Below are 22304 nucleotides of genomic sequence, written 5' to 3'. Positions count from 1 at the left end.
TTGTTATTTATTTTATTTTATTTAGGACATTTATTTGCCACCCATCTCATTTCCAACAACTGATGTCTCATACTGAAAAAAGACTGAGTTTGTATTTGACCTTTCCACCATGACTTTCTATTCAAATTAATATTATAGGCCAATGCCTTAACTAGACGAGCACAATTAATAATGTATTGTCCCTCCTCACTTTTTAGGTTTCATCTCTTTCATCAGGAGAAATTCTGGAAAGTTTAAGAGTTCTATCCTCTTTCATGAGCTTGGCTCTTTGTTGAAAAAAGTGCAAAGATTTACTCTACGGCCTTTGAAACCAAATCAGGATCATTCTTTCTAAAAGGAGTCCCTGAATCCCCCCAAAAGCAAGCATTCATCTACACCTTTCACCTCTAGGTGAAACTTACACAATTGGTAAACGATGCTGGAATGGGTCTTTATGGAAGCGTAGGCTGACGAAGGAGAAAAGAATGGTTGCCAGAGGCAAATTCCCACCAATAATGAGATCACCAGGCCTGTAATAGTCCTCCAGAATCTCCAAAGACCTGGTCAACCCACACACACTTTGCACCCTCTTAGCAGAAGTTGGAGGCAGAAGCCAAAAAAGCAGCAGCAGCAGGCGAGGCAGCCCAGTCATGCTCCTCACCTTCCCTCCTTGATCAGAAATCTAGGCTTGTACAGAAGATGAATTTCAGGTAGCCGTTGAAATCTCATCAGAGCTTTAGCACAACTGAGACAGGTCATTCCATCTGGATGGCTTTGTGGCAAAATTTCTATCAACCATCCTTCCCCTTCTAAGAGTTTGGTCTGTGACCAAAGACAAAGCTAAGGCTAGCTGAGTCTCATCAAACCCAGGAGTGAGCTCTTTGCAAGGCAAAGAAAGTTGACATGTCCTGCCTCCACCTGGGGAACTCCAGGCACATTTTTTTTAAAGCAGGTGTTATCTTGTGAGTAGAAATCCACAGGGGATGCATCAAAAATTATAGTTCCACTGATCATTGCAACGAAAAGTAATTGTCCTACCCAACTACTACTAGCTTTGTTTGCATACCAGAAAGGGAAAAACATGTTTGTGTCTCTTAGTTGTAATCCACAGAGGTGGAAATGAGAATGAAGGTGAAGTTGGATGTTTGACTTACATGTAACCAAGCCTCTGCAGGCAAGATGGAGGGTTTTTTTAAAACAGTTTATTTATATATGTCTGCATTGCATACAGAGGTGCTTATTGAACAGCATATTGTCTGGAATCTGGATCATTTTATTTATATACAATAATATTTTTCCCACTCCTAATTTCTACCTCTACTATCCAACCATTTGTAAAACAAGTCCCATGTTTGAAAATACTCCGTGTCCTCTTTTTCTTTTATTTTTAGTGTCAATCAGTCCATTTCTGCACAATGTCAATTTTTTGGAATAATATCTTCTTCTGTAGGTATTTCCCCATTTTTCCAGTAGTGTGCAAATACAATTCTCGCTGCTGTCAAAACATCTAATATTAAGTATAAATTCTCTTTATCATACTATTCTGGTCTCATGCCTAACAAAAATATTTCTCGCTCATAATCTATGAGTTGCTTTAACATTTTTTTCTAACCATGTATGTAATTTTGTTCAAATTTTACACATGTCCACCACATGTGATAATACATACCCGGTGTCTGGTTACATTTCCAACATCTGGCGGACATGTTTTTAAACATCTTTGCTAATCTGGCTGGTGGTAAATGCCACCTATAAAACATTTTATATAAAATTTCCTTTTAGGTAGTTGCCATTGTCAACTTACAATTTCTTTCCCAGAGTTTTTTGCCATTCAGACAAGATGGAGTTTTGAGAGAGGAATTGTAGCTCAGGGTTGGTGCTCTCTGAGGTTGCTTGTTTTCTGACAGACATTTCATTACTAAACTAGGTAACATCATCAGAGCTAAAAGGAGGGGTTCATTCTAATCTTATATTCTAGGGCAGAGTTCCCCAAAGTTTCCAGTTTTGCCCCCCTCCCAGTGGAGGGAAGAAGAGGGGATGCTTTGCGCATGTGTCCAGCAAGCACGCATGTACACATACAGCTCCACTGTAGAGAGTGCTGGCTCCTGCACAAGGCAATCCATGCTATAATTGTCCCAAAGGTGCTTTTTTTTCAAGAGGCAACTGGACTTTGTTTTTTCTTTGAATATGTTTCACTTCTCATCCAAGAAGCTTCTTCAGCTCTGACTGGATGGTGGGGAATGGAAGGATTTATACTCCTTAAAGGCAGCTGGTCATTTGCTCAACCTCCAAGTGGTCTCAATGACTCTCAAAAAGAATTAAATGACCAGCTGTCTGCAAGGAATAGAAATCCTTCCATTCCCCACCATTACAAATTCTTGGTTCTTATGATATTTCCTCTCGAATTCAGCTCAGGCCTCAATAGGATAATGTAGCATTTGGGGAAAAAGATACAAGCCAAGAGAGCGGCTCCAGAGGCCAAAATGGAGAATATCTCCACAACCACCATGGACTTCCCTTTGGTGCTCAGGTAGGTGGGGAGGAAGGAGATCCAAACACTGCAAAAGACCAGCATGCTAAAAGTAATGAACTTGGCTTCATTAAAACTGTCAGGCAATTTCCTAGCCAGAAAGGCCACGGTGAAACTAATGAGGGCCAGAAAACCTAGATAGGCAAGGACAAGGTAAAACATGAATACTGAGCTTTGCTTACATTCCAAGATGATCTCTCCAAACAAGGAGTGGAAATCTAAGTTAGGAAATGGGGGAAAGGTCAGCAGCCAGATAGCACAAAGAACTGCTTGCACCACAGAACATACTAAGACAATGGAGTAGGTCAATGGTTTTCCTAGGAGTTTCCTTGCCTTGTTCCCTGGCTTGGTGTTCATGAAGGCCAGAACCACCATGACAGTCTTTGCCAACACAGAAGAAACTGCAAGGGAAAAGAGAATGGCAAAGGCAGATTGTTGTAAGAGACAGGTGAGCTTCTCTGGTTGACCAATGAAGAGGAAGGAGCAAAGGAAGCAGAGCAGGAGGGAGACCAAGAGGATGTAGGTGAGATCTCGGTTGTTGGCCTTGACAATTGGTGTGTCATGGTGTTTATGGAAGATTAGCAGGACTACAGATGTAATCACTGAGAGAAAAAGAACAAGAAAAACTAAAATGTATCCCAGGGTTTCTTGATAGGCAAGGAAGTGGATCTTCTTGGCAATGCATTGGTCCTTGTCCTTCTTGGGATACTGGTCTTCTGGACAGAGTTCACAGTGAATTGCATCTGAAATCAAAAGACTTTGTCTAAGGATTTCTTGAGAAACTACCATGCGCATTATCCCTCCTGCAGAGGTGATATGATTTTCCTCTTTCTGTTGTGGCCAACCCACAAAAGGAGTGATGAAAAGACCCACTGTACAATTTATGGGGAATAAAAAGGAGGCTAATCATCCTTCGTTCATGATGATCATTGGGATAGGTTAGTTAGAGACAAGGATTTGTTCAGGTCCAGCTTCGTGGTCAGTTTGCTGGGGGGGAAAGTCCCTCTCCTGTCATTGGAAATTTCCACAATTATTGTGGCTTTTAATGTGAGGCTACCAATTGTTTCCTCTACACATATAGACACACACTTTATAGTGGAACCTCAGAACATTCATAGATCTATTAGGGAGAAATGCTGCTGTTTGTGTACATTATCTACTGATTATCCCAGACGTGAACTCTCTGCTTTGCACTTCAAATCTGCTTAGATTTTTCTTGCAGGGATAGATTCACATAGATAGGTAGAGGTAGATATAGATTGAGAGGGTCATTGGTGCTCTCTAAGCTTGGTGGTTTTCTTGCAGATATTTCATTATCCAAACTAGGTAGCGTTATCACTGATAGAAGGGAGTGGGGTGATAATGAGGAGGAGGAAGTGGGAGGGGAGGGGGAGAAAGAGGACTGTGTAGTCCTTGGTGCTCTCTGAGCTTGGTTGTTTTCTAGAAGATATTTCATTATCCAGACTATGTAACACTAGTGTTAATATTGTTATCTAGTTTGGATAAAGAAATGTCTGCAAGAAAATGAGCAAGATCAGGGAGCAGAAGAGACCCCTCATCTCAACCCTGAGCTTCAAATATTCTCATTTATTGATAGATATAGATTCTCTGATAAATCTTTTTCCTTGAATATTGATAATGCTGAGAGAAGAAGCACACCCTAAATAATAAAAATTAAAACTTGGACCACACACCTCACTCCTTCAGGAAAAATTTGGAAGTTGGTTTTCCCAATTAGATGTTATAATAGGAGTGAAAATGCAGGTTGGGAATTCATAAATTCTACCCTGAAACTGAGGAGGATCAGGAAAGGTGGCTTCTGCGGCCAGGACACTTTAGATCCATGAAGAGTTCTGCTGAAAGGTATGAATACATGTCAAGGACAACAATATTAAGTAACTAATCCGATCTACTGGATGACTTCCTTGATCATGGAAGGTCCACATTTGAAGTCTGTTCTACCTGTCTGATTAGAAAAGGTCCCTTCTGGACAAGCGTCACACTGGTAGCAGCAAACCGGCTCGCCCTCTGGAACTCTTCTCCTCTCTCCTGCCTGGCATCTTTTCCTGCCACACCTGGCAATGGGGATTGTCTATAAAAAAGTGGGGGAAATATTTGCATTGACCTAAGCAATGAACATGCTTCATTGATTACTTTCCAAATAGAGGGGTCCTTGGTGCACTCTGAGTTTGCTTGTTTTCTTGCAGATGATTCATTATCCAAATTAGGTAACATCACCAGTGCTAGATGTTACCTAGTTTGGGCCATGAAACGTCTGCAAGAAAACAAGTGTGAGATTCCAAAGTCTCGGCTAAAACAACAGACAGGAGACACTGTGAACTTAAACAATTAAATAGTCTATATTTACAATTCAAAACCCACTACCTCCCGCTTTTCCTGCTGCCCTATTGGGTAAAATTGTTGATATTAATAGAGGCTGATTCCAGGATGATTTTTAAAATTATGCCTGGGTTCACAATCTAGCCATACTGATATGTTTTAACAATTAATCATTTGCTTATCATTTGTTCAGCAGTTGGTTCATCCTACTCTGTTTACACTAACTGTTTTCTCTTCTGGGTCAGCATGAAAACTATCCTCAAATGGACGTCTGCTTAAACTGAATAGATTTCATTTCAATAGATTTCCGTCAGCACTTCTGTGTTTTTAAGGTTATATAGAAGAGAAACATATAGAGGAGAAATATATTAATCCTTTTACATTTTTCTTTTACAGGAATAATTATTTCTTCCCTTTTTTTACTTCTCACACAAGGAAGCTCAGAGAGCACCAAGGGCCCCTCGTGTCAACCCTGAGCTATAAATATTTCCCTTTATTGGTTTCCAAATTCCTATATCCATTCCATATTCCTATCTCTATGTTCTTCAAATGAAATGGTTCAATGCTGTCAACCAGAAACCAGGAGCAGCTCCTGATGATGAAGGGCAGGGGCACTCCTGACCCACCAATAGATGCTGGAGGTTGGAAGTGGGACCCACGAAAGAAATCTTGTGACATTGAGCTGCAGCATTTCTAAAACAAAGTGTCACAAGCATCCAACTGAATGGGAATGGCCTATGTAACTCATTGTTGCATCTTGAATCTAGATTAACAGAGTTGGAAGGGACCTTGGAGGTCTTCTAGTCCAATCTCCTGCCTAAGCAGGAAACCCTACACCATTACAGACAAATGATTATCCAATCTATTCTGAAAACCTTCCAGTGTTGGAGCAATTACAACTTCTGCAGGTAAGTTGTTCCACTGCTTAATTGTTCTAACTATTGGGACATTTTTTCTTCATTCCAGGTTGCTGCTTTCCTTGATTAGTTTCCATCCGTTGCTTCCTGTGCTGCCTTCAGGTGATTTGGAGAATAGCTTGACCCAACCACTTCTTTGTGGCAACCCATCTTCTAACTGTTTCCTGGGTTTCAAATAGACATTCTTCCCAATCCAAACCATTTGTGGCTGAACACAAATTAAACCTCAAGTGTGTTACATGCAAAGCATGTTATTCACCAAATTACTGCCATATTTGGTGACTCAACTGAACATTTTTCCAAATTAGAGGGATGTTCTGCATTCCCAGGAGAGGAAGTATCTTTCTTGAACTTACAAGATTTCCTTCCTGCTCACCTTTGTGGCCCAGACAATTGCATCCGAGTTTATGGTGAAATCCTTGCCTGGGGGAGCCTTAGGATTTAGTTTGCCAATTTTCACGGGCACAAAGGATTTATTGAGGAGGAAAACCCAGTTGAGAAGATCAAAATTAGCAGAACGCAGTCGATTTTCTGAGAAAGAGATTTCATCTCCAACACTATTGTTAAACTGAACAGTCCTCAGATAGTAAAGAATCTGAAAGGAAATAAGTCTTCAGAAATTGGAAACATTGGCTGAAAGCTGCACATGAAGTATCATGGCTTCTGTCATTCTTTGTTGGCCATCAACTTAGGACATGTGGGTATGTCTGAGAAACTAGAGGAGTTGCATGAGTTCTGATCAATCAGGAGTAATATCAAAAATTTGACTCCTTCTCCATGAAAGAGGGGACATTATCATTTGGCCTCTTCAACTCTAATTTTATCAGAATGATCCCTCATACAAAGGGATCCCACACTCCAAATGTCATTGCATGCTTTTCTCCTGTGATACTTAGCTATGTGCATTTTTAAATGTTTCCTTTGGCTCCAGGTCTTATAAATGGCAGATTGGGCATGATTAAATAATTTCTATCACAATGATGTAAACCCTCCACTAATTTTATCTAGTTCATAGTCAAAGACAGCAGAATGCAGGAAGCAGGTGTGACCAGTCCTTCTGGGTATGCTGAGGTTGACAGAGACTGTTTTCACACAACAAGCTGAGCATTATAACAAATGGCAAACCAAACAAATGGGGTGAAGTCATACAGGATGATAAGTCATAGAAGAATAAACCAAAGTTAAAATGAGTATGAATGTGTTGTTATAGGTCGGATTCAGGTGACATACTGAGGGAAGGAGAGATAGTTTTGCAAATACGTCCAATAGGACTTCAACTGACTTGTTGAAGTATCTCATACAAATGCACCCATATTGTCATTTTTCCTGTGGAATGACAAGTCCTCTCTGTAATGTCCACTTCCAGAAACCCAAGACAGACTTTTCAGGGTTTTTTAGGAAAATATTTCCTCTATGGATCTTATGGACAATTTGGTTTACTTCTCTTTTCTACTCTCTGTCCCTTTTCAACAAAACCATACACTTAATTCGTATTATAGTTCATAAATAATTGCTGTTTTAATCTGTACTGAGATGCATTTACTTGGTAGCATGTGGACACTGAATCCACAATTGAAGAAATGGCTATGGGCAGCTTGCCTAAAAATCTGTAGATTGTATAAAAAGTCAGAGAAATTACCTGCCATGACCAGACTTTCGAGATCCTCTTTCTAAGTCTCATCAAGGCTGGTTGTGGTCCTGTACCGTATATTGCATGTAATGCATGTGTCAGAGCATAAATTGCATTGTAAATATTGTAACTTTCACCTGTCATACTTGTTTCAAAGATATATGTTGGCAGAATCTGCAAATTCTCCTTTCCAGTACATGTTTTTTGCTGGGCTGGAGAAATTTCACCTGGTTTGTAGATCTTGCATTCAAAGACCCTTTCCCACCATTGTGGAAGAAAAACATCCCCTTGTGGGTTGAAAGGGTCTAAAGACAGAAGGAAATGGCTGAATTCTGAGATATCCCCGGTGTGGTCCCTAAAATGCAAAGATCCATGGAAGGGATTCATACCTTTCAATACGTCTTGGGTTCCCATCATACTAACTTTCCAATGGGAAGTTAGGATCCAAACTTTGCAAAATGTTGCCTTTGTCCATTTTTCATGAACATTCATTACTACCAGTATATTTGTAATACTACTGGAGTCTCCAAAGAGAATAATCACTTCAGCTTTAGACCAGATTTTGAAAATATAAAGAAATTTCAACTTTGTTGAAATAAGAAAATCCAATTTCAACTTTTCAGTGAAGGCCAGGCAGATCTCCTTCTCCTTGAGCATTGGCATCAGAGACGAGATAAAGTGTTCTCCGTTGTCATTTTCAGGGGCCAGCAGTCCAACCCAGTTCCACTGGAAATACAGGAGCAGCTGGACTAATCCCACATACTGAGGAAATTCCTTGGGATTAATCCGGAGGAAGGAAGGATAAACTCTTCTCTCTCCCTGAGAGAACTCAAAGCCAACACCAAGCTGGAGAAAGTCAGAATCTTCTTTCAAAGACAAAATAATGTATTATGGCAAATTTAGCAATCACCGCTCTGTAGCTTTGCTCCACCAGTCAGGATGACTCACTCTGTGTGGCAGATTTAAGAGTCTTCCCTTTTTAGGTAGAGCCACCAGTGACACTTTTTTTCTTTTTGGTAACAAATTTTATTAATTTTCAAAGAGAATACACAGACAAACAAAACATAAAACATAAGAACATAGAACATCTTTTCTAAAAACTGCTTAACAAAATAAATAAAACATCTCATTTAAGTACAACATAGTTCTAAATTATCACGTTTCCACACACAATTTAATATGCATGTTATATATTCAACTTCATATCTTATTACTCTTTTCCAACTTCTCACTGTTTCTTCCTTTATTTCTGTTCAATTTTATTCATTAAACTTATACTTTCATGTATTTCATATTACTATATTTCATATTATTACTATTTCATATGTTCTTATCCAACATCATTAATCCTCAATAAACAAACATAAGCTAACAAAATACATAACATAGAAACATAAAACTTCTTTTTCAAAAGCGGCTTAAACCCGGGTTATAACTTTTTGTACAGACATAAATCAAATTCATGCTCACCTTATATACTATTTCATATCTTATGTAACATTCTATATTTTCCATATGTCGTCTCCCCTCTTTTCACTCTCTTAATTCTATTTTATTTATTTAGTCTCAATTTAAATCATTATACTTGTATCTTTTGTCCATTCTTTTTCAATTATCCATTTATCTTTCTCTTTAACACAAACTTTTTCCTGTAATCACTGGTTGAAGTATGACACTTTTCTATTTTCCCCCCAAATTTAACACTTAAAATAATACATAGTTTCTATTCTGATTCTGCTTAGTACATTCTACATAACATTTTAAAATATAAAATATAATAATCTTATAGTATATTAAAAATAATGTTCCATAACAAATTAGTTAATTAAACTAATTACACATTAATTACACATTCCCTACAATATTCTATTAACACGTATTTCAAATACAAATACTAGAATACAATCTTGTGTACTTTTGCAGAATCACTTTTTAGATTGTTTTACCCTTTATCTCTGAAAAAAACCTGTTTATTAGCATCTTGTTTTAAGCCTTTATAACTTCCCTTCACTTTTTCCCTTCCTTCCTTGTCAATCTAACCTTTTTACCCCTGCCCCTCTCTCAATCTCCAGCCTTTTAGTCTCCCCTCTCTGTTGTATTCCTCTTTTCTGTTGCTTTCTGACATTATATCAATTTTTCACCTTACTTTTCCCTTTCTTGGTTGTTTTTTTAGAACTTAAATTCTTCATTTTCTTCTCCTTTTTACCCTTTTCTTTCTCATTCAAAATCATATGTCCATTAAAGATGGCTTCTTCTTCATCATCCCAGACTTTTTCTTGTTGCATTTCCTGATAAGTAGAAATTGCCATTTCTAAAAAGCAAAGAATAGATCCAAAGGAACCCTTGCCTTCTTCTTCCTCTTCTCTTAATTTTTCAAATTGCATTTTCAGTTCTTCAACAGATACCATTGTGAAAAAAAGGTTTTTTTAAACAATCCAAATGTTTTCTTAGTCTTTCAAAAGATAGTTAAAGTCCCAAAGTCATCAAGCAATCAAAGTCAGCACAATCAGCACAGTCTGTTTCATTTAGCACTTTCTTCTACTTTCTCTTCCTGGGGTAGAATTCAATTACACAATTCTGAGGTATTTTTTGGAAGTTTTATTGCAATTTAATCTCTAATCTTATAAAACTCCAAGCAGTCTCCTTCAACAAACGTTAGTATAAATCATTTACCTCTCTTCCTTCCCACTTAAAGCAAAAAGAGTTTAATTTTTAAATGTCAGTGTTTAGAAATCTAATGTCCCCTTGGCTTTAATTTTCAAAGTTAGTACCTTCTGCTGCCAAAGTGGGTATTTCCGATTTCCATCTGCTGTCTCCATGGGAAGGAAAGTGAGCAGAAAAAAACACCTTTCCCTTTACTTTCCACCGCAGCTTAACGATCTTCTGGGAAACAATATATCACTTAAAGAGCCAAAGTTCCAGGCTATTCAGATGTTCATTGTCATCCTGGTTCAGCCAAAAGCCTTCTCCTTCTTCACTTCATCCTGCACACAACTTGTCCGGCTGAGAGGTTCTTTGTGGTGGCCATTGCTGACCGCCGCTCCACCACCTTTGGAAAAGGGAATTAATCGGGCTGAGAAAGTGGGGTGCGATATCCCCCAACCCCTGCCCGGATCTCTCCTCTCTTCAGTTATCCCTACAGGATAACTATAGCCTCCTAATCCAGTTGGATCGAAGGCACTCCAGCAGCGAGTGCAGCAGGGATTGTGCACAAACACGAATTCCTGCTGCCTCCGAAGCCTGACAAACTGATTGACTGATCGTGATTTGTCAGAAGAAAAGGGAAGAAAACATCAACCTGAGGTAGAGAATAAATGGCACTAAAAGGATGACTACCTTTTCATGAAGCATAAACTAAGAGTCACAAGCTCATGATGTGCCCTCCCAAACTAACTTTAGTTTGATCTTTGGCTACTGTGTGTGCTTCTGATCTTTGTCTACTCCATATGTGTATTTAAACATGCTCCCTTACCTGTGGGACCTTGAACATGCTGAAGATGGAGGCCATCTGCCTTGAGGATTGGGAGTTGAGACCTCCAATAACAGACAGCAGAGTGTCCTGCTGGTCACATTTGTAACCTGGAATCATCTGGCCTCTTGTGGAGAGCAAGGAAAAGCTGATTAAGGAAATCTCCCTCTCAATCTGGTGATTGTCATAGATGTGGAAGCCAAGTGTGATGTTGGGGAGGAGAACCAAATCTTTGTTGATCTCTGTGACTGCAAACACCAAGGCCAGGAGCTGCTGGTATTTCTTGGGCCTGAGTCTATGGTGAGAAAAACATTGAGGAACAATTACAGGAAATTTTACATATGCTATTAGAGATTGTCTTTTCTTTTCTTTTTCTTTTCTTTTCTTTTTTATTTATTTTTGTCAATTGCTGACAAGTTAATTGATATATGTAAAAACATAGTTATAAATACATGGATACATAAAAGAAAAAATAAAAAATAAAAGAAACAATAGGACAGGGATGTTAGGCATGTTGGTGCACTTATGCACGCCCCCTACAGACCTCTTAGGAAAGGGGTGAGGTCAATAGTAGACAGTATAAGGTTAAAGGTTTGGGGGTTTGGGGAAGAAACCACAGAGTCAGGAAGAGGATTCCAGACATTGACCACTCTGTTGCTGAAGTCGTATTTCCTGAAATTAACTTTGGTGCGATTAACCTTGAGTTTGTATCTATTGTTTGCTCTTGTGTTGTTATGGTTGAACCTGAAGTATTCATTGACAGGTAGGACATTGCAATATATAATTTTATATACTATACTTAGATTGGACTGAAGGCAGCGTAGTTCTAGGTTTTCTAGGTCTAGAATTTCGGTCTGATGGCATAAGGCATTCTGCAATGAGTAGAGTAGTGGAAAACTCTTCTTGTGAAATATTTCTGGACTTTCTCAACTACGTTAATATCAGATACGTAATGTGGGTTCCAGACTGATGAGCGGTAGTTGGGTATTGGTCTAGCAAATGTTTTGTATGCTCTAGTTATTAGTATAATATTACCAGAGAAAAAACTACGTAAGATTAGGTTAACAACTCTTAACACCTTTTTGGCTATGTAGTTACAGTGGGCTCTAGCAGTTAGGTCATTAGAGATAAGGACTCCAAGCTCCTTGACAGAGTTTGGATCATCAACAAGGTCTTGACTATTCAGCTTGTATTTTATTTTCTGATTTTTTCTGCCAATATGTAGGACAGAGCTTTTATTTGTTGAGATTTGAAGTTGCCATTTGTTTGACCATTTTGATACATAGTCAAGATCTTTTTGAAGGGTAGCAGTATTATCGGTTGTGTTGAATAGCTTTACATCATCAGCGAAGAAGATGCAGTTGCTCTTGATATGATTACAGAGGTCATTTATGTAGAGTATGAAGATAGTTTGTCCTAGAACACTGCCTTGGGGGACTCCACTGTTGACAGGTACAGAATTTGATAGGATATTCCCAAATCCGACCATTTGTTGTCTGTTTGACAGGAATGCTTCTATTCACTTATGCAGGTGTCCAGAGATACTGTAAGATTTTAGTTTTAGGAGTAGTTTGTCTTGTACCACTGAATCAAAGGCTTTACAGAAAAATTCTTTGGAGGAACTCCCAAGTTTCATTGGCTTTGGATTTTTTTTTAAGGATCTTTCTTAATTAAACTGTCCATCCAAATCACAGATCATTTAATCCCCTTCTATCATCCCTCCATTCCTTACTTTGCTCTGGTGATTGTAATCCTTCCCAGTTTTTTCCTGGAGCAGGTAATCAATTTTGTTCTCTCTTGGAGAAGTTTCTTCAGGAGAAGTAACCAAAGATTCCAGTAATGGCCAAAGTGTAGATTTTCCAAAAGTCATTGTTCATAAGCACTGCTGATTCCAAAACTATGTTTTCCTTTTATATTTGGTTATTTATTTTATTTAATTTTATTTTATTTAGGACATTTATTTGCCACCCATCTCATTTCCAACAACTTATGTCTCATACTGAAAAAAGACTGAGTTTGTATTTGACCTTTCCACCATGACTTTCTATTCAAATTAATATTATAGGCCAATGCCTTAACTAGACGAGCACAATTAATAATATATTGTCCCTCCTCACTTTTTAGGTTTCATCTCTTTCATCAGGAGAAATTCTGGAAAGTTTAAGAGTTCTATCCTCTTTCATGAGCTTGGCTCTTTATTGAAAAAAGTGCAAAGATTTACTCTACGGCCTTTGAAACCAAATCAGGACCATTCTTTCTAAAAGGAGTCCCTGAATCCCCCCAAAAGCAAGCATTCATCTAAACCTTTCACCTCTAGGTGAAACTTACACAATTGGTAAACGATGCTGGAATGGGTCTTTATGGAAGCGTAGGCTGTTGAAGGAGAAAAGAATGGTTGCCAGAGGCAAATTCCCACCAATAATGAGATCACCAGGCCTGTAATAGTCCTCCAGAATCTCCAAAGACCTGGTCAACCCACACACACTTTGTACCCTCTTAGCAGAAGTTGGAGGCAGAAGCCAAAAAAGCAGCAGCAGCAGGCGAGGCAGCCCAGTCATGCTTCTCACCTTCCCTCCTTGATCAGAAATCTAGGCTTGTACAGAAGGTGAATTTCAGGTAGCCCTTGAAATCTCATCAGAGCTTTAGCACAACTGAGAGAGGTCATTCCATCTGGATGGCTTTGTGGCAAAATTTCTATCAACCATCCTTCCCCTTCTAAGAGTTTGGTCTGTGACCAAAGACAAAGCTAAGACTAGTTGAGTCTCATCAAACCCAGGAGTGAGCTCCTTGCAAGACAAAGTAAGTTGACATGTCCTGCCTCCACCTGGGAAACTCCAGGCACGTTTTTTTTAAAGCAGGTGTTATCTTGTGAGTAGAAATCCACAAGGGATGCATCAAAAATTATAGTTCCACTGATCATTGCAATGAAAAGTAATTGTCCTACCCAACTACTACTAGCTTTGTTTGCATACCAGAAAGGGAAAAACATGTTTGTGTCTCTTAGTTGTAATCCACAGAGGTGGAAATGAGAATGAAGGTGAAGTTGGATGTTTGACTTACATGTAACCAAGCCTCTGCAGGCAAGATGGAGGGGTTTTTTTTAACAGTTTATTTATATATTTCTGCATTGCATACAGAGGTGCTTATTGAATAGCATATTGTCTGGAATCTGGATCATTTTATTTATATACAATAATATTTTTCCCACTCCTAATTTCTACCTCTACTATCCAACCATTTGTAAAACAAGTCCCATGTTTGAAAATACTCCGTGTCCTCTTTTTCTTTTATTTTTAGTGTCAATCAGTCCATTTCTGCACAATGTCAATTTTTTGGAATAATATCTTCTTCTGTAGGTATTTCCCCATTTTTCCAGTAGTGTGCAAATACAATTCTCGAGCTGTCAAAACATCTAATATTAAGTATAAATTCCCTTTATCATACTATTCTGGTCTCATGCCTAACAAAAATATTTCTGGCTCATAATCTATGTGTTGCTTTAACATTTTTTTCTAACCATGTATGTATTTTTGTTCAAATTTTACACATGTGCACCACATGTGATAATACATACCCGGTGTCTGGTTACATTTCCAACATCTGGCGGACATGTTTTTAAACATCTTTGCTAATCTGGCTGGTGGTAAATGCCACCTATAAAACATTTTATACAAAATTTCCTTATAGGTAGTTGCCATTGTCAACTTACAATTTCTTTCCCAGAGATTTTGCCATTCAGAAAAGGTGGAGTTTTGATAGAGGAATTGTAGCTCAGGGTTGGTGCTCTCTGAGGTTGCTTGTTTTCTGGCAGACATTTCATTACCAAACTAGGTAACATCATCAGAGCTAAAAGGAGGGGTTCATTCTAATTTTATATTCTAGTGCAGAGTTCCCCAAAGTTTCCAGTTTTGACCCCCTCCCAGTGGAGGGAAGAAAAGGGGATGCTTTGCGCATGTGTCCGGCAAGCACGCATGCACACATACAGCTCCACTGTAGAGAGTGCTGGCTCCTGCACAAGGCAATCCATGCTATAATTGTCCCAGATTGTGCTTTTTTTTCAAGAGGCAACTGGACTTTGTTTTTTCTTTGAATATGTTTCACTTCTCATCCAAGAAGCTTCTTCAGCTCTGACTGGATGGTGGGGAATGGAAGGATTTATACTCCTTAAAGGCAGCTGGTCATTTGCTCAATCTCCAAGTGGTCTCAATGACTCCCTAAAAGAATTAAATGACCAGCTGTCTGCAAGGAATAGAAATCCTTCCATTCGCCACCATTAGAAATTCTTGGTTCTTATGATATTTCCTCTCGAATTCAGCTCAGGCCTCAGTAGGATAATGTAGCATTTGGGGAAAAAGATACAAGCCAAGAGAGCGGCTCCAGAGGCCAAAATGGAGAATATCTCCACAGCCACCATGGACTTCCCTTTGGTGCTCAGGTAGGTGGGGAGGAAGGAGATCCAAACACTGCAAAAGACCAGCATGCTGAAAGTAATGAACTTGGCTTCGTTAAAACTGTCAGGCAATTTCCTAGCCAGAAAGGCCACGGTGAAACTAATGAGGGCCAGAAAACCTAGATAGGCAAGGACAAGGTAAAACATGAATACTGAGCTTTGCTTACATTCCAAGATGATCTCTCCAAACAAGGAGTGGAAATCTAAGTTAGGAAATGGGGGAAAGGTCAGCAGCCAGAGAGCACAAAGAACTGCTTGCACCACAGGACATACTAAGACAATGGAGTAGGTCAATGGTTTTCCTAGGAGTTTCCTTGCCTTGTTCCCTGGCTTGGTGTTCATGAAGGCCAGAACCACCATGACAGTCTTTGCCAAGACAGAAGAAACTGCAAGGGAAAAGAGAATGGCAAAGGCAGATTGTTGTAAGAGACAGGTGAGCTTCTCTGGTTGACCAATGAAGAGGAAGGAGCAAAGGAAGCAGAGCAGGAGGGAGACCAAGAGGATGTAGGTGAGATCTCGGTTGTTGGCCTTGACAATTGGTGTGTCATGGTGTTTCTGGAAAATTAGCAGGACTACAGATGTGATCACTGAGAGAAAAAGAACAAGAAAAACTAAAATGTATCCCAGGGTTTCTTGATAGGAGAGGAAGTGGATTTTCTTGGAAATGCATTGGTCCTTGTCCTTCTTGGGATACTGGTCTTCTGGACAGAGTTCACAGTGAATTGCATCTGAAATCAAAAGACTTTGTCTAAGGATTTCTTGAGCAACTACCATGTGCATTATCCCTCCTGCAGAGATGATATGATATTCCTTTTTCTGTTGTGGCCAACCCACAAAAGGAGTGATGAAAAGACCCACTGTACAATTTATGGGGAATAAAAAGGGGGCTAATCATCCTTCGTTCATGATGATCATTGGGATAGGTTAGTTAGAGACAAGGATTTGTTCAGCTGCAGCTTCTGGTCAGTCTGCTGGGGAAATACCAGAATTACTGCGGCTTTTAATCTGAGACTACCAATTGTTTCTTCTACACATATAGACACACACTTTATAGTGGAACCCCAGAACATTCATAGATCTATTAGGGAGAAATGCTGCTGTTTGTGTACATTATCTACTGATTATCCCAGACGTGAACTCTCTGCTTTGCACTTCAAATCTGCTTAGATTTTTCTTGCAGGGATAGATTCACATAGATAGGTAGAGGTAGATATAGATTGAGAGGGTCATTGGTGCTCTCTAAGCTTGGTGGTTTTCTTGCAGATATTTCATTATCCAAACTAGGTAGCGTTATCACTGATAGAAGGGAGTGGGGTGATAATGAGGAGGAGGAAGAGGGAGGGGGTGGAAGAGGACTGTGTAGTCCTTGGTGCTCTTTGAGCTTGGTTGTTTTCTAGAAGATATTTCATTATCCAGACTATGTAACACTAGCGTTAATATTGTTGTCTAGTTTGGATAAAGAAATGTCTGCAAGAAAATGAGCAAGATCAGGGACCAGAAGAGACCCCTCATCTCAACCCTGAGCTTCAAATATTCTCATTTATTGATAGATATAGATTCTCTGATAAATCTTTTTCCTTGAATATTGATAATGCTGAGAGAAGAAGCACACCCTAAATAATAAAATTTAAAACTTGAACCACACACCTCACTCCTTCAGGAAAAATTTGGAAGTTGGTTTTCCCAATTAGATGTTATAATAGGAGTGAAGATGCAGGTTGGGAATTCATAAATTCTACCCTGAAACTATCCTGCATGAAACTGAGGAGGATCAGGAAAGGTGGCTTCTGTGGCCAGGACAGTTTAGATCCATGAAGAGTTCTGCTGAAAGGTATGAATACATGTCAAGGACAACAATATTAAGCAACTAATCCGATCTACTGGATGGCTTCCTTGATCATGGAAGGTCCACATTTGAAGTCTGTTCTACCTGTCTGATTAGAAAAGGTCCCTTCTGGACAAGCGTCACACTGGTAGCAGCAAACTGGCTCGCCCTCTGGAACTCTTCTCCTCTCTCCTGCCTGGCATCTTTTCCTGCCACACCTGGCAATGGGGATTGTCTATAAAAAAGGGGGAAAATATTTGCAATGACCTAAGCAATGAACATGCTTCATTGATTACTTTCCAAATAGAGGTGTCCTTGGTGCACTCCGAGTTTGCTTGTTTTCTTGCAGATGATTCATTATCCAAATTAGGTAACATCACCAGTGCTAGATGTTACCTTGTTTGGGCCATGAAACGTCTGCAAGAAAAGAAGTGTGAGATTCCAAAGTCTCGGCTAAAACAACAGACAAGAGACACTGTGAACTTAAACAATTAAATAGTCTATATTTACAATTCAAAACCCACTACCTCCCACTTTTTCTGCTGCCCTATTGGGTAAAATTGTTGATATTAATAGAGGCTGATTCCAGGATGATTTTTAAAATTATGCCTGGGTTCACAATCTAGCCATACTGATATGTTTTAACAATTAATCGTTTGCTTATTATTTGTTCAGCAGTTGCTTCATCCTACTCTGTTTACACTAACTGGTTTCTCTTCTGGGTCAGCATGAAAACTATCCTCAAATGGACGTCTGCTTAAACTGAATAGATTTCATTTCAATAGATTTCCGTCAGCACTTCTGTGTTTTTAAGGTTATATAGAAGAGAAACATATAGAAGAGAAATATATTAATCCTTTTACATTTTTCTTTTACAGGAATAATTATTTCTTCCCTTTTTTTACTTCTCACACAAGGAAACTCAGAGAGCACCAAGGGCCCCTCGTGTCAACCCTGAGCTATAAATATTCCCCTTTATTGGTTTCCAAATTCCTATTTCCATTCCATATTCCTATCTCTATGTTCTTCAAATGAAATGGTTCAATGCTGTCAACCAGAAACCAGGAGCATCTCCTGATGATGAAGGGCAGGGGCACTCCTGACCCACCACTAGATGCTGGAGGTTGGAAGTGGGACCCACGAAAGAAATCTTGTGACATTGAGCTGCAGCATTTCTAAAACAAAGTGTCACAAGCATCCAACTAAAAGGGAATGGCCTATGTAACTCATTGTTGCATCGTGAATCTAGATTAACAGAGTTGGAAGGGACCTTGGAGGTCTTCTAGTCCAATCTCCTGCCCAAGCAGAAAACCCTACACCCATTTCAGACAAATGGTTATCCAATCTATTCTGAAAACCATCCAGTGTTGGAGCAATTACAACTTCTGCAGGTAAGTTGATCCACTGATTACTTGCTCTAACTATTGGGACATTTTTTCTTCATTCCAGGTTGCTGCTTTCCTTGATTAGTTTCCATCTTCTAACTGTGTCCTGGGTTTGAAATAGATATTCTTCCCAATCCCAACCATTTGTGGCTTCACACAAATTAAAGCTCAAGTGTGTTACATGCAAAGCAGGTTATTCACCAAATCACTGCCATATTTGGTGACTGAACTGAACGTTTTTCCAAATTAGAGGGATGTTCTGCATTCTCAAGAGAGGATGAATCTTTCTTGAACTTACAAGATTTCCTTCCTGCTCACCTTTGTGGCCCAGATAATTGCATCCGAGTTTATCGTGAAATCCTTGCCTGGGGGAGCCTTAGGATCTAGTTTGCCAATTTTCATGGGCACAAAAGATTTATTGAGGAGGAAAACCCAGTTGAGAAGATCAAACTTAGCAGAACCCAGTTGATTTTCTGAGAAAGAGATTTCATCTCCAACACTGTTGTTAAACTGAACAGTCCTCAGATGGTAAAGAATCTGAAAGGAAAGAAGTCTTCAGAAATTGGAAACATTGGCTGAAAGCTGCACATGAAGTATCATGGCTTCTGTCATTCTTTGTTGGCCATCAACTTAGGACATGTGGGTATGTCTGAGAAACTAGAGGAGTTCCATGAGTTCTGATCAATCAGGAGTAATATCAAAAATTTGACTCCGTCTCCATGAAAGAGGGGACATTATCATTTGGCCTCTTCAACTCTAATTTTATCAGAATGATTCCCTCATACAGAGGGATCCCACACTCCAAATGTTATTGCATGCTTTTCTCCTGTGATACTTAGCCATGTGCATTTTTAAATGTTTCCTTTGGCTCCAGGTCTTATAAATGGCAGATTGGGCATGATTAAATAATTTCTATCACAATGATGTAAACCCTCCACTAATTTTATCTAGTTCATAGTCAAAGACAGCAGAATGCAGGAAGCAGGTCTGACCAGATGAGGCCATGTGGAAGGAAGCACCTGTCCTGGTTTGTTAGTTCACCGTCCAGACAGATTCAACTTTTATCCTTTGATGCCCCAAAAACCTCTGATGAATTTCAAGCCAAACAAATGGGGTGAAGTCACACAGAATGATAAGTCATAGAAGAATAAACCCAAGTTAAAATGAGTATGAGTGTGTTGTTATAGGTCGGATTCAGGTGACATACTGAGGGAAGGAGAGATAGTTTTGCAAATACGTCCAATGGACTTCAACTGACTTGTTGAAGTATCTCATACAAATGCACCCATATTGTCATTTTTCCTGTGGAATGACAAATCCTCCCTGTAATGTCCACTTCCAGAAACCCAAGACAGACTTTTCAGGGATTTTTAGGAAAATATTTCCTCTATGGATCTTATGGACAATTTGGTTTACTTCTCTTTTCTACTCTCTGTCCCTTTTCAACAAAACCATACACTTAATTCGTATTATAGTTCATAAATAATTGCTGTTTTAATCTGTACTGAGATGCATTTACTTGGTAGCATGTGGACACTGAATCCACAATTGAAGAAATGGCTATGGGCAGCTTGCCTAAAAATCTGTAGATTGTATAAAAAGTCAGAGAAATTACCTGCCATGACCAGACTTTCGAGATCCTCTTTCTAAGTCTCATCAAGGCTGGTTGTGGTCCTGTACCGTACATTGCATGTAATGCATGTGTCAGAGCATAAATTGCATTGTAAATATTGTAACTTTCACCTGTCATACTTGTTTCAAAGATATATGTTGGCAGAATCTGCAAATTCTCCTTTCCAGTACATGTTTTTTGCTTGGCTGGAGAAATTTCACCTGGTTTGTGAATTCAAAGACCCTTTCCCACCATTGTGGAAGAAAAACATCCCCTTGTGGATTGAAAGGGTCTAAAGACAGAAGGAAATGGCTGAATTCCGAGATATCCCCGGTGTGTTCCCTAAAATGCAGAGACCCATGGAAGGGATTTATACCTTTCAATATGTCCTGAGATCCCATCATACTAACCTTCCAATGGGAAGTTAGGATCCAAACTTTGTAAAATATTGTCTTTGTCTGTTGTTCATGAATATTCATTATCACCAATACATTTGTAATACTATTGGAATCTCCAAAAAGAATAATCACTTCAGCTTTAGACCAGATTTTGAAAATATGAAGATGTTTGAACTTTGTAGAACTTTGTAGAAACAAGAAAATCCAATTTCAACTTTTCAGTGAAGGCCAAGCAGAGCTCCTTCTCCTTGAGCATTGGCATCAGAGATGAGATAAAGTGTTCTCCATTGTCATTTTCAGGGGCCACCAGCCCAACCCAGTTCCACTGGAAATACAGGAGAAGCTGGACTATTCCCACATACTGAGGAAATTCCTTGGGATTAATCCGGAGGAAGGAAGGATAAACTCTTCTCTCTCCCTGAGAGAACTCAAAGCCAACACCAAGCTGGAGAAAGTGAGAATCTTCTTTCAAAGACAAAATCAGGTATTATGGCAACTTTAGAAGTCACCACTCTGTAGCTTTACTCCACCACTCAGGCTGATTCACTCTGAGTGGCAGATTTAAGAGTCTTTCTTTCTTAGGAAGAGCCACCAGTTACACTTTTTGACTGATTGTGATTTGTCAGAAGACAAGGGAAGAAACCATCAACCTGAGGCAGAGAATAAATGGTACTAAAAGGATGGCTACCTTTTCATGAAGCATAAACTAAGGGTCACTAACTACCTTTAGTTCATCTTTGGCTACTGTGTGTGCTTCTGATCTTTGTCTACTCCATAACTGTATCTAAACATGCTCCCTTACCTGTGGGACCTTGAACATGCTGAAGATGGAGGCCATCTGCCTTGAGGATTGGGAGTTGAGACCTCCAATAACAGACAGCAGAGTGTCCTGCTGGTCACATTTGTAACCTGGAATCATCTGGCCTCTTGTGGAGAGCAAGTAAAAGCTGATTAAGGAAATCTCCCTCTCAATCTGGTGATTGTCATAGATGTGGAAGCCAAGTGTGATGTTGGGGAGGAGAACCAAATCTTTGTTGATCTCTGTGACTGCAAACACCAAGGCCAGGAGCTGCTGGTATTTCTTGGGCCTGAGTCTAGAAAAACATTGAGGAACAATTACAGGAAATTTCACATATGCTGTTGGAGTTTGTCTTTTGTGTTGTTCTTTGGAGCAACTCCCAAGTTTACATTGGCTTTGGATTTTTTTAAAAAAGGATCTTCCTTAATTAAGCCATTGATCCCAATCACAGATTATTTAATACCCTTCTATTATTCCCTCCCTTCCTTACTCTGCTCTGGTGATTGTAATCCTTCCCAATTTTTCCTTTAGCGGGTTATCAATTTTGTTCTCTCTTAGAGAAGTTTCTTCAGGAGAAGTAACCATTGCTGAGCAAACAATTCCAGTAGGGACCACAGCATAGATTTCTTAAAAGCCATTTTTCATGAGCACTACTGATTCCAAAATAGAGTTTTGCTTTTAGATATTTTTTTTTGCATTTGTTTTTATTTAGGAAATTTATTTGCCATCCATCTTGTATCCAACAACTCGTATCTCACACTGGATAATGATTGAGTTTTATTTTCCACCATGACTTTCAAATTATCCAAATTAATAACGAAACCATCACGATTTCTAATGTGTTGTCCCTCCTCACTTTTTACACTTCATTCCTTTCATCAGGAGGAATTCTGGAAAGATTAAGAATTCTACCCCCCTTTTATGAGCTTAGTTCTTTATTGAAAAAAAGTGCAAAGATTTACTCTATGGC

At 39.2% G+C, this 22304-nt stretch overlaps 3 protein-coding genes and 2 long non-coding RNA genes across 12 annotated transcripts in view; 2 read left to right on the top strand and 3 right to left on the bottom strand.

Moving 5' to 3' along the window:
* The window catches only part of LOC148128314 (uncharacterized), a 74329-nt gene that overhangs the window by 2639 nt on the left and 49386 nt on the right, over positions 1-22304 (top strand). The gene's annotated exons all lie outside the window — the stretch shown is intronic.
* LOC148128317 (vomeronasal type-2 receptor 26-like) lies at positions 1160-11004 on the bottom strand. 5 transcript variants are annotated; one of them, XM_087922533.1, is made up of 4 exons: positions 10869-10985; positions 6143-6361; positions 4472-4601; positions 1160-3252 (listed from the first exon to the last, which is right to left on the bottom strand). In XM_087922533.1, exons 1-4 carry the CDS (start codon positions 10983-10985, stop codon positions 2348-2350), a joined length of 1371 nt encoding a protein of 456 aa, XP_087778659.1. In that variant the 3' UTR covers positions 1160-2347. The 5 variants fall into 5 exon arrangements, with proteins under 5 accessions (XP_087778659.1, XP_087778662.1, XP_087778658.1 ...); XM_087922536.1 differs by lacking the exon at positions 6143-6361 and having other exon boundaries at positions 10869-11004; XM_087922532.1 differs by lacking the exons at positions 6143-6361; positions 10869-10985 and adding an exon at positions 7406-8352.
* LOC148128315 (uncharacterized) lies at positions 3913-21670 on the top strand. Of its 2 annotated transcripts, none has more exons than XR_015741252.1 (4): positions 3913-5757; positions 8098-11552; positions 18019-18531; positions 20836-21670. It is a non-coding gene; the product is annotated as an uncharacterized LOC148128315 (long non-coding RNA). The 2 variants fall into 2 exon arrangements; XR_015741251.1 differs by having other exon boundaries at positions 5816-11552.
* On the bottom strand, positions 14024-20631 carry LOC148128316 (vomeronasal type-2 receptor 26-like). Of its 3 annotated transcripts, none has more exons than XM_087922553.1 (3): positions 20548-20631; positions 17246-17375; positions 14024-16043 (listed from the first exon to the last, which is right to left on the bottom strand). In XM_087922553.1, the coding sequence occupies exons 1-3, from the start codon at positions 20614-20616 to the stop codon at positions 15139-15141; spliced, it is 1104 nt and encodes a 367-aa protein (XP_087778679.1). In that variant the 5' UTR covers positions 20617-20631; the 3' UTR covers positions 14024-15138. The 3 variants fall into 3 exon arrangements, with proteins under 3 accessions (XP_087778679.1, XP_087778677.1, XP_087778678.1); XM_087922551.1 differs by lacking the exon at positions 20548-20631 and adding an exon at positions 20141-20379; XM_087922552.1 differs by lacking the exon at positions 20548-20631 and adding an exon at positions 18844-19213.
* Positions 21498-22304, bottom strand: part of LOC113452954 (ceramide synthase 4-like) — a 35674-nt gene continuing 34867 nt past the window's right edge. Inside the window, exon 13 of the mRNA XM_087922538.1 lies at positions 21498-21629. The gene's annotated coding sequence lies outside the window, so the exon portion shown is untranslated. The remainder of the gene's footprint in view (positions 21630-22304) is intronic.

This window comes from Pseudonaja textilis, chromosome 1 (genome assembly GCF_049901715.1).
Source record: "Pseudonaja textilis isolate UNSWEBS1 chromosome 1, rPseTex1.2, whole genome shotgun sequence".
Classification (NCBI taxonomy): domain Eukaryota; kingdom Metazoa; phylum Chordata; class Lepidosauria; order Squamata; family Elapidae; genus Pseudonaja; species Pseudonaja textilis.
The sequence above is the reverse complement of the archived record's forward strand: the minus strand, read 5'-3'. Positions and strand labels throughout refer to the sequence as shown.

Excerpts from the sequence above, each read along its gene's own strand:
- LOC148128317 (XM_087922532.1), bottom strand. The coding sequence starts at position 8,059 with ATGCCAATGCTCAAGGAGAAGGAGATCTGCCTGGCCTTCACTGAAAAG. Across the intron at positions 4,602-7,405 it reads CGAAAGTCTGGTCATGGCAG|ACAATCCCCATTGCCAGGTG; the intron begins GTAATTTCTCTG and ends ACTTTTTTATAG. Across the intron at positions 3,253-4,471 it reads GACCTTTTCTAATCAGACAG|ATGCAATTCACTGTGAACTC; the intron begins GTAGAACAGACT and ends TTTTGATTTCAG.
- LOC148128316 (XM_087922551.1), bottom strand. The coding sequence starts at position 20,275 with ATGACAGGTGAAAGTTACAATATTTACAATGCAATTTATGCTCTGACA. Across the intron at positions 17,376-20,140 it reads CGAAAGTCTGGTCATGGCAG|ACAATCCCCATTGCCAGGTG; the intron begins GTAATTTCTCTG and ends CCTTTTTTATAG. Across the intron at positions 16,044-17,245 it reads GACCTTTTCTAATCAGACAG|ATGCAATTCACTGTGAACTC; the intron begins GTAGAACAGACT and ends TTTTGATTTCAG.